We start from the raw sequence: 11,328 nt of genomic DNA, 5'->3' as shown, positions 1-11,328 counted from the left end.
ATGGTGAGTATGTGTACTCATTAAAATTACATTTATTTCATAATTCAATATATCTTTTTTGGTCATTTTATATTAGGAAAAATTAGTAATTTAATAAATAGTTTGGTAGTATGGTGTGTTTAGTTAATTTTAAGGTTCGTTTAACAGCACTCAAATTGATATCTTATTGAAAAAAAAAACGTAACCAAAAAGTTCATTAAAAATGTTAAAAAAACAGAAATTTTGACGGTATAGGACTACCGTTAGAATAACCAAAAACCCAAAGTACAATCAAACCCCAGAAACCCCGAACGGCAGCAGAGTTTGAGAGTTTAGCAAGCAAAATCCAGACAAAGGAACAATGAAAAAGAATATCTCTCTGATTCTGATGGGTGTTGGAGGCGTTGGGCGTCAGCTCCTTCAACACATTGTCTCCTGTCGATCTCTTCACGCTAAACAGGTACATCCATTTCCTCCCACTCATTCTTTGAATTGCTTTTGTTCTTGGGCTTTGGCTATTTCAATTGGTTTTATTTTTTCATAGTTTGTGTGAAGTTGGTGTCTTATTGATTTGGATAATCTTCATTTGGGTCACAGGGAATTCACTTGAGAGTTGTGGGAGTATCTGATAGTAAATCCTTAGTTGTTGCATCGGATGCATTTACTATGGAGTTGGGTGATACATTTTTAATGGAAGTTTGCCGGGTCAAGTCGGATGGTGCTTCTTTGTCCACAATTAGTGGTTATGGTAAGGCTTTCAGATGAATGATAGCATTTTATTTCTTTGGAATTGTGCTTCTTATGCTTATTTTCTGTTTTACAAAGATGAATCCAAGGTATTCACAAATTCAGAATCAACCAAAAAGATTATAGATGTTGCTGCATTCTTGGGCAAATCGACAGGTTAGCGGCATGCATGAGCTTTCACATTTTATTTTATTTTTCAGCAGATTGTTACTAGCACTTTCCTAAAACTGCATGATCATGCCTTTAGCCTCAGTTGTTTGACCTTTTTCTTTATTATTTCCTTTGCAAAGGCTTGGCTCTTGTAGATTGCTCTGCCAGTTCTGAGACTATTCCCGTGCTAACCCAAGCAGTTGATTTGGATTGTTGCATTGTCATGGCAAATAAGAAACCTCTGACTTCGACAATGGTAGTAAACTTTTTCAGGAATTTTAATGTTCTATAGTTTGCAGCAATTACTTACCAGCTTTACCTCAAAAGAAATCTATAGAAAGGTTCATTCTAACTATTGTGTGAGGTAAAAGGACTTCCTTCTGCTGTTTTGTCATTCATTTTACTTGCATACCATTAATTTCTAGTTGCTTGTTTTCCCCACTGCCCCAGTGACGCGTTAAGTATTTCTCACCTACAGGAGGATTATGACAAATTAATTTTATACCCAAGGCGTATTCGCCACGAGTCAACTGTGAGTATGCTTATAGTGTAATGTTTATCAAGATGTGGAAAGTATTGTGTATAAAGATGAAATGCTTATAGTGTAATGTTTATATATGGCTTTTTGTTGTTGAAACTTAATCCCCGAACCTAGTATTTGGTGTTACTCCTGTTTGGAAGAATTTCAACCTCAGAATTTTTGTTTTACTCATGACATAACCATAATTTCTCTCATGGAGATCATTGCACTGAATTGAGTCAATTTTGAATTCTCAGAAAAAGAACAAAATAAAATAATTTTTTTTGTTACTTGAGAGGAATGTGTGTGTGCGCCTCTGTGTGTGTGTTTAATTAACATGAGGAAAACTCAAGGTGCTTAGATCGCTGTAGCCCAAAAGAACACCAGATTACACAAATTAGCGCTAGAATCAGACTACAGTTACAAAACTGAAAAGGAGTTTATAAGGAGTGGGATGTTGTACTTGCAAACTATCTTAAGCCCCATATTTTTTTCCTCTCTCATAATTTTTATTTTCATTCTTGTTATCATCCTCAATAATTGCTGCATATGTCCAGGATTATAGATATATATGTAATTCATATGCCATGCTCAAGTGGAATAGAATTCTAAATAATTGGTATTATAGTGTTGTTGGTTGAATCTACTGTTACTTGCTTTCAATCATATGAATCTACTGTTACTTGGTTTAATTACCGTATCCAAGACGTATCGTATCTTAGTTTTTGGAGATTTGCCGTATCTCCGTGTCGTATCGTATCGTATCGCCGTATCCGTATCCGTGTCCATGCTTCTTAGGTGCTAGCCCATTACATACATTCTTTAAATAGTTTCTGCAATTTCCACTGAATGATTTTTGTTTTGGTAGGTTGGTGCTGGCCTTCCTGTCATAGCATCCTTAAATCGCATACTTTCTTCTGGAGATCCTGTCCACCGCATTATTGGGAGTTTGAGCGGTATCAGAATTTTTAAGGCATCCAATCACTAGTAGTGTTTGTTTATGTTTTCCTGTGGCTTTCTAGCATTTTCACTGCAATCCACCTGCATGTTCCCAAGTTTGGAAGTGATATATATTTCTTCTTATCTATGTGTAATAGGGACATTGGGTTATGTAATGAGCGAGGTTGAAGATGGAAAGCCACTAAGCCAAGTTGTTCAATCTGCTAAAAACCTGGGTTACACTGAACCAGGTTTTGCATAATTTCAGCTTTGATATAAAACACATCTTGATTATTAAGCTTATATTAGTTATTTTATTTTATTTTAATTTTTTCTTCCATCGGTTATAAGTAGCACCAAGAAGTTAGGCCTTGAACTTCATGAGTGTCTGTCAGTGTCGTTACTTTTGACTTTATTTTGTAATTTCAGATCCACGTGATGACCTTAGTGGGATGGATGTCGCAAGAAAGGTCTGGATATGGTTTGCTCTTTTGTGTTTAAATTCGTTAAGCATTTAATTCTATTGTAAACTTAAACAACTAAACTAAAACATAAAAGAAAACTTGAACCATCAGATAGTGTTAAAATATGTTGTTTAGTTAAAATATTTCATCCGAGGAGAGTAATTAATTTAATATTGAAGTTCATGCAATACCTCATATATTTCTAATATAATTTTAAACAGGCTTTGATACTTGCAAGGCTTCTTGGTCGGCGGATTAATTTGGATGACATTAAGGTTGGTACTATATGCCATTTATCAAATGTTTAAATTTGTAGATATATATGATTTATCACAGTCGTTGATACATACATATTGACCATATACTTGCTTAACTACAACCTTTGTAAGATTAAATTTTTTTAATTTTTAATTTTATGGCTATTTTGTTGTTTAGATTGAGAGTTTGTATCCTGAAGAAATGGCACCTAGTGTAATGTCTATTGAAGACTTTCTGGGAACTGGGATATTATCGCTCGATAAAGATATCCAAGAGAGAGTCTCTAAGGCTTCTTTGAATGGGAATGTGCTACGTTATGTCTGTGTGATTGACGCCTCAAGGTACTCTTTCTATATTTCTGTTCAAAATTCGATATGCTAAACCAAGCACCTCTCAAGCATGTATGCATGTGTTTGCATTATGTTTTTATGTTGTTTGTCAGTGTGCATGTATTCATATGTGCAAATTCAATTCTTACGTGTGATATAAGTATTCAGTTTTCCATAAATCTAGGATCTGAAATCAAGGTATTCTTCTTAACTGAATGTTTTCATCATTGAAAGTCTGATGTTTCTGTTTAAGTTTATTATGCACAAGGATTCACTTAATGGTTAGTTTGGATAAAATAGGAATATGTAAGTGAAGGTTGAAGCGATAGATTGGATTTGCTAATTGAGCATCTATTTTGTATTTCTTTAGATCACATAGAAATATAAATTTATATGGTAACGGGCTAGTAAAATCTACTTGATAAATCTATCAACTAATTCACTACCAGTCTACCTCCAATGGCTGAATAAAGTTATACTTGTCTTTCCAAGTCGATTGCAGTCTTGTTCTGTTATCTTTTTCCCTTTGTATTAAGTTGAACATTTTCATTAGAGCAAGTATAAAGTTGTCCAGAGCCCCCGATCAACCAAAACCTCCATGATAACACAATCTGCATAGTTTTTGCCTGATGAAGTTTCTTTCTAGTAATGCACAGTATTAGTGTATACTCAATATCTTCATATGAACCCCAGTTCTTTCAGGAGATAACAAGAACGTGCTACATCAAAGAGACTTGGCTTTTGCTTTTGATTGAGTAACATGTTCTTTTCTACTTCTCTGCATCTCAAAATATTTGATGGCATGTTGACACAAAAGTTCTAGGTAGAAGTTTTATTATAGTTGCAAGAGCCCAGTGTGCAATCAATATGTGCCTCAATTCTAGGATAACTACAAATTGGAATAACTAACATGCTACTCGGGCCCCTAAAAAGATACTTGAATATTCTAGTAAGTATCATCATGCCGGTTCTTGATATTCCAATTTATTTTGCCCTTGGAGTTTTACTGACTGATCAGTGATCACAGTGTTTAGTGGTTAGAGTCAGGTGAACCAGCTTTTCTAACATGCATAAGTAGTTAATGCTCACAATTCTTCCCAAGGGTGAGTGTCTTGGCTGAGATCCTTGATTTGAGGACGCAGTTTTAAAGTTGCATATGTGCAAAATTCTCTGAGAATATTTCCTGTAGGTAAATGTGGTGCCGAGAATAAATTTAGGAAGGATCTGATGTCTTATACCTTGTCTTTGGAAAGTTATGGTATGCCATCTATCTGCTGCGTTTACACTGAGTGCCACTTGATATTTCCTTTTTTCTTTTATTAGTCTTTCTTTTATCTGTGTTTCTTTATTTTTAAATGTCAATTCCTTTATTTAATTTTTCAGATGTCTTCTTATTTTATCTATTTTAAATTGAATTTATTTTTCTTCAGTTACCCCAAAGCATGATAAATGTTGTTGGCATTTTTGCTTTGAGTATGTAGAAGTTCTATATGGACTGTCAATGCGGAAGTTAGATACTTTTACCATTTACCTTTTCACTGATTATCATCTTCATCGTCACTATATTGGAGATTTTAAAAATGAGGTTACAAAAAGACCTGAACTATCTTTAGTTTTAATACTGCTTAGTGAAAACTAATGCTTTCATATCTAATATTAGGAACTAAAGCAAGTTAGAGAAAGATAGGCGGATTCCTTAGATATTCAATTTCTCATTTCTCTTGATTTCTTGATTATTTTTCTTTCTAGCATTAGAAGACAAATGGTGATGGTTACCCTCATACAATCTTGGAGTAATAATCAAATATGTTGTGAGTGACAAAAGTAGCTTAAATCAGTAAAAAAAGTAGTACTTAAGAAAAAGTTTCGTTTTGCGTATCTTCTCTGGTCAGGCTAGTGATCACTGCTGGACTTCATTACCCCAAACGTGTTGAGTGTGAGTGCATGCGTGGGTGTGGTTGTGTGTTCTCATTTTTATTAATCAGTTAACACAAAAACAGGTGACAACAGTATGAGTATGCTGGTATTCGATTATATTCTTATTCTTGACTTCCAAATTAGGTTGGTAAGTTGTGTTAAAATATGAAGGGGCTTGTTGAGGACGGTTTGCTTAGTTTACAATCAACCCATAGTAGTATTCCATGGAAAAATGAGAGGCTCCAGCGTGAACCCAATTTTTTTCAGGGCAGTGCTAGACTTGGGGTCAGTTCAATCTGTGTGTAATGTTTGTATTAAAAAAAAAAAAAAAAAAGAAAAAAAAAAAGGGGGTCATAGAGGAAATTGAGCAAGCCAGTGTATGAATATTTTAATTTGTTTTATGAGTTTCAAACTTAAATGGGTATAGATGAAATTGATCAGGCCAATGCATGCAACATAGTTGGTAATTATGTATCTTTTTAATACAAGGAAGTTGTAAAAAAAATGTAATTATTTTATAGAGATTTTTAGTATATCAGTTTGTGAATTTCACTGAAAAACTCTCGTATTTTTTAATCATTTCATGAACAGAATTTACGCTGTCCTATTTTGCTTTATTTTATTTTATTATTGAACTTTTCTTTAGTTGCACTTTACAGCAGCAGGATCTTTTGCTTTATCAAGAATAAATGACAAAAGTACTCCGAATTGTTTATTCATCTTTGGAGATGGCTTAGAAACCAATAGTTCATCATCTTTCATTGAATCAAATTTCTGTTCTAGTTCTCCATCTGAGAGCTATCAGAAGATTAAAACACATAATATAAGGTAAGAAACAGAAAATGTAAAAGGAGGGTTTATACAACTCATCTGAAAATTCTATTGGACTTCTTGTCTTCTTGATAATTTTAAGTGGAAAGTAGGCATTATTTGTACTTTTCCCTTCTTTATGATCATGATCTTGATAATCAATCTTTCAAATTTAGCATCTTGAATATTTTATAAACTCTGAGTTCTATATTTTCTCAGTTTACTAGTTTATGAATTAAATTTTGCATTGTGTATATGGTCTGCACATGCAACAGTGTAAAAAATTGGTATCACATTTCTTGGTAGGTGTCAAGTTGGCATTCAAGAGCTTCCAAAGGATTCTCCTTTAGGAAGACTGAGAGGAAGTGACAATGTGGTACGCCTTCTGAATTTCTTCACAAATCTAATTTTCACTGTAAAATTGAGATACAATGTTTTTACCATAATACATGAAAAGAACACTATAAAGTGGACTTGTCATAAGCCATATACAATATAAGCCTTACACTATGCAATTCATTAATTATAACTCAGGTCTTGTATTATAATTTTTGTGTGTGAAACTTCTTCGTCAATTTTTGCTTCGAAGATATAAGGAGGGGGACAAAATTATGGATCTCCATTACAAAATGAACAAGGGGGGGTTTGATCGTTTATGAAATGGACCTTCAATTTATGATCAAATTTACTTAAAAATAATTGGCGTACACTGCACATTTCAGAGTTCATAACTAATAATAATTTGCGTATATTGGATATTTCTTTAATAACATAGATGACGTTTGACCATTCTGAATTTCATATGCGATTGCAGTTGGAGATTTACACGCGATGTTACAATGACCAACCGCTGGTCATTCAAGGAGCTGGAGCTGGCAATGATACTACAGCAGCTGGTGTCCTTGCTGATATCATTGACATTCAGGATTTATTTCCGTGAACGCTTGTACCTTACGTGGAATGCAATTACATTGCCTAGGTATCTTAGCGTAGGCGATAGAAAATCCAGTGGTTACTTACATGATAGATTGTAGTCACTGTTGTACATCTGGAGAGAGAACCTTGCAGAACTTAATGAGCAAAATGCAATATTTTAGATTTGAATTGACAGATACCTTTTGTCCATATAGGAACTTAAGGATGAGAAATCCAGGTGGCATCGACCTGATCTGAAGATTTTAATTTCACTTTGTTTTGCATTGAAGATCTTAATTTCAAGGAAACATCCGAACTAATCAAACCTCTACTACTGCTAATTTTGTTTCAAGGAAACAAATGCAACAAATCATGATTTTGTTTCTGGGAAAATCTGGGGTCTCTTTAGTATTTTTCTTTTTGCTTTAGTAAAGAGAAATAGGAGATATGAAGATAAAAGATGAAAGAAATGAGGATAAGGAGGAAAGAAAATGTAGACAAATTTAAAACCTAAATGCCCGTGTGGTGATGGCTTTAAATTTGGTTTTCAATTTCTTCTTTATTTATTTATTTATGTTCTTAAGAGCAGTCTGGACTTGCAGCTCATTCTTGCACAGATATTCTTCCTGTTTGCCAATTGGGATGTGTATTAACAAAGCCTAGATGCACACGGTCGATGCACATTTTAGGATGCTTGTTGGCCTGGATTTTTGGGGAGAGGCTTACCCATATTAAGTTACGCATTACTTCTCGTCAACTGACCTAGAGGAATTTCCTGGGCCTGAATCCAAAACATCATCGTGAACAAACTCCATGAGTTTCTTTGCCACAACTTCTGTGTGCAGAGTAATGTCCTCACATCATCTGAGTGCACAATATTTTGCCATTCCCTTTGGAGGGCATGTTTTACTCCACTCATAAGGGGCTCTTTGTCATCTATCATCATCTATGACTGAGACTGACACCTCTTCGAGTTCCCGGAAAGGTCAATGAATGCTCACATTGGGAAGAACGGGCAGTTCACCAAACCGTCGGGCAAAGATGAGAGTTTTTTTATAAAAAAAAAAAAAGACAAGTTAAGCAGCAAGAAATACAAGATAAGGTAATCATGGAAACATACATTTCACTGAATTTCTGATGCTCACATTATACTAGCTAGTTTTCTCAATAGTGGCTTCGAAATGTTTGGTGCTTTTAAAACTCTAGTCGCACCATAACGCACTTGGAGCGAGATTGGTGAGTGAGGTGTTTGGGAAAAAAGGGTTAAAGATGGCATAGTTCATCGCAGCCTGGTTCATGTAGCAAGGAAAAAGACCAAGTCAATGGATCTTCTGGACTTGAACTAATGTGCACTTGGTGGGGGCTGGGGTAATGGGTTATGTTATGTCATGGTTGGATTTTTCGTCATTGTTGTACCTTTTAGAGGTGGGTGTCCTATATTTCGTAGTAATTCAGCACAAAGATCCCTCGACAATGGCTCCTGCGTCTTTGAATATAACATTACCCCTAAGGATATATCTCGAATTCAGCACATCTTCAACTAACTTCAAAATCTCATATCCTTGTTAACATGCTTTTGAGTACCGAATAGTACGAAGACTGCTAAATATGTTATATTTCTTTAATATACATGTTCAGACATATATAGAGCCATCTTCCTTGAGTACACGACCTCTGAACTCATCCAATCCGTAGCAGTAGCAATCCTAGCAAGAACAAGAACGGCTCAAGGCTTATGCTCTCTCTCAAAATATATTTTCAGCTCTCTCTTTATGTGAGAATAGGGTTAGAGAACATGTCTGATAAGAGCAGGGCCTTAAGCTTATATAGGGCTAGGTTAAGTCGTCTCTACTCATCACCGAGGGCCGACTTGACTAATCTTCCAAGCCCACTTAATCGGTTCATGCAAAAAAAGAAATAAATAGGACCCCTTAATAGGCTTCAAAACCCTTCCTTATTTCACAAGGTTTTGGGCCTCAAGGTATAACTTAATTTAAACTCTTATCAAAAAATGATATAATTTAGTATCTAGTGCACTGATCTAAATAGGAAAACAAACATTCTCCCACTAGATCAAGCACTAGAGCACTAAGCTTCTGTATTCCGAAAGGTTTGATAATCTTTATTGGCCATGAGTTTAAAACAGTTAAGTCCTTCCCTTCAAGCTACAGTGAAAAGTGATTAAAAAAAACGAACTATAGACAAGCATTGCTCTCTTTATTAAAACAGGTAATCTATAATCACATAATGCAATCTCAAAACACATGAAGCACCTACAAGGCGAACCTTAATATGTACTGATCCTTAATGTGAATCTTTATGCTTTTCAGTACAAGTGCCCTTTTACGACTTAGCAAGAGTCAATCAGCAATGTTATTAAAACAATAGTATCTCAAAAAAGACCATAAACTCACATGCATAAACAAAATTGCATAATAAGTTTAAACAACTAAATAGTCAAAATGGTAGAATTTATTCAATAATAAATAAAAACTGTCAACCAAATTAACATTCTTAAATGCAAATCCCTCAATCCAGAAAACAGGAAAATAAACAAACTAGTAAAATATCATAATGGGAACAAGACTCCCACTAGATTACAGCATCAAAGCTAGGAAATAATCTCATGCTCTCAACATGTCTCAGAAAAGCTTCTGAAGGCAAAAACTTTGTGAACGGATATGTAATCATATCTTGAGTTCTGATATGATCAAACCTAACTAGTTTGTGCGCTACATTCTCCCTCACTATTAAATATTTTCTGTCAATATGTTGAATTCCAGACGACATCTTGTTGTTCATGTAGTGAAAAACAGTCGCAGTGTTGTCATTATATATCTGTATTGGTCTAGAAATCGAGTCCACCACCTTAATATCTTTAATAAAATTCCTTAGCCATACCGCATGAGAAGTGGCTTCATAGCAAGCTATGTATTCTGAAAACAGGTTGAACTCGAAACACCAGATTGTTTAGCACTCTTCCAAGCAATAACTGCTCCTGCCATCTTGAAAAGAAAACCTGAAGTAGAGATGTAATCATCCTCTGCTTTTCCAAGATTCGCATTAGCATAACCAATGAGCTCTAAATTCTCCGTGCGTCTGTAAATCAGCATATAAGCCTTTGTTTTTTGTAGGTACCTTAGAATCTTCTTTCCAGCTATCCAATGTTGCATTCCCGGATTTGACTGAAATCTCCCCATCTTGCTAATGCACAAGGTTAGGTCAAGCCTTGTACACACTTGTGCATACATAATGCTTCCAACTAAAGAAGCGTACGGCTTGTTCCTCATCTTCTCTTCTTCTTCTTTATTCTTGGGGCAATGCTCCTTCTTTAAATCTCTTTTTGATAATAGAACTTTCTATCCAAAACACATACTCATGTCAAAATTCTTGAGTATCCTCTCAATGTATGTTTTCTATGATCGGCCTAGGAGGCCTCGAGCTAGGTCTCTCTGAATTTCAATGCCCAACACAAAAGCAGCTTCTCCTAAATCCTTCATCTCAAAATTATTTGAAAGTAGCTCCTTAGTGTCCTTCAGTAAATTGTGGTCATTTGTAGCCAAAAGTATATCGTCGACATACAAAAAATGAAAAATAAATTGACTCCCACACTTCTTTAGATAAATGCATTGATCGGCTATGTTCTCTTCAAAACCATAAGATGAAACAGTTTGGTGAAATTTGAAATACCACCTCCTGCTTGTTTGCTTTAGTCCATAAATTGCCTTGCTAAGTTTGCAAACCATATGTTCTTTTCCCTCTTTTGCAAAAGAAAAGCATGAATACTTTCCAAGAAACCGATTCTCAATTTGTTAAGAGAAAAACAGTTTTCTGTTTAGCTATATTCACAAAACTAACAAATAATATATATGCAAGCCTCGTTAATTAAGTATCACACCTTTGTGGCAAGAGATTACTCATAGCTTACACAAAATTACATGTTATCTTGTGCCATCACAAACAAATTACATGACAGATTCTATTTGTTGAAGAAACTTATCAAGCAATTTTGGTATGATGCAAATTTTTTTGGTTATTTCTTTACGGTTCAATTATTTAGGTTTGGTCTTGTTATGAAAAGTTTGTTGATTCTTAGAACAAAGACAAACATCTATCTAGCTCAGAAAAATAACCAAACGAAACACAGTTCAAAAAGGAAAACCCTAAATTGCAGTGAATAGAAAAATATGCTGTGAGCAGTGTTTTAAGGGTTTCTGGTGTCCCTTTTTGACGCAAAATACCGTTCTAAATAGAGAATGACCTAATTAACACAACTCACTGCTTTGTTGTGACATATAAG

General features: G+C 34.8%; 1 protein-coding gene across 1 annotated transcript; it reads left to right on the top strand.

Moving 5' to 3' along the window:
• Window positions 1-258: 258 nt before the first annotated feature.
• LOC117628618 (bifunctional aspartokinase/homoserine dehydrogenase) lies at window positions 259-7,317 on the top strand. Its single transcript, XM_034361109.1, has 12 exons — window positions 259-439; window positions 577-727; window positions 805-882; window positions 1,017-1,132; window positions 1,355-1,408; window positions 2,265-2,352; window positions 2,494-2,586; window positions 2,765-2,805; window positions 3,021-3,074; window positions 3,235-3,398; window positions 6,420-6,489; window positions 6,928-7,317. The coding sequence occupies exons 1-12, from the start codon at window positions 341-343 to the stop codon at window positions 7,051-7,053; spliced, it is 1,134 nt and encodes a 377-aa protein (XP_034217000.1). The 5' UTR covers window positions 259-340; the 3' UTR covers window positions 7,054-7,317.
• Window positions 7,318-11,328: the final 4,011 nt, after the last annotated feature.

The sequence above is a fragment of the Prunus dulcis genome, chromosome 5, assembly GCF_902201215.1.
Source record: "Prunus dulcis chromosome 5, ALMONDv2, whole genome shotgun sequence".
In the NCBI taxonomy this organism is placed as follows: Eukaryota; Viridiplantae; Streptophyta; class Magnoliopsida; order Rosales; family Rosaceae; genus Prunus; species Prunus dulcis.
This window is presented reverse-complemented; position numbering and strand designations above follow the sequence as displayed.

What these genes read in the sequence shown, in the direction of transcription:
- LOC117628618 (XM_034361109.1), top strand. Translation starts at nt 341, where the DNA reads ATGAAAAAGAATATCTCTCTGATTCTGATGGGTGTTGGAGGCGTTGGG. An exon ending in CATTATTGGGAGTTTGAGCG is followed by an intron (nt 2,353 to 2,493) that starts GTATCAGAATTT and finishes TATGTGTAATAG; the next exon opens with GGACATTGGGTTATGTAATG. An exon ending in GGATGGATGTCGCAAGAAAG is followed by an intron (nt 2,806 to 3,020) that starts GTCTGGATATGG and finishes AATTTTAAACAG; the next exon opens with GCTTTGATACTTGCAAGGCT.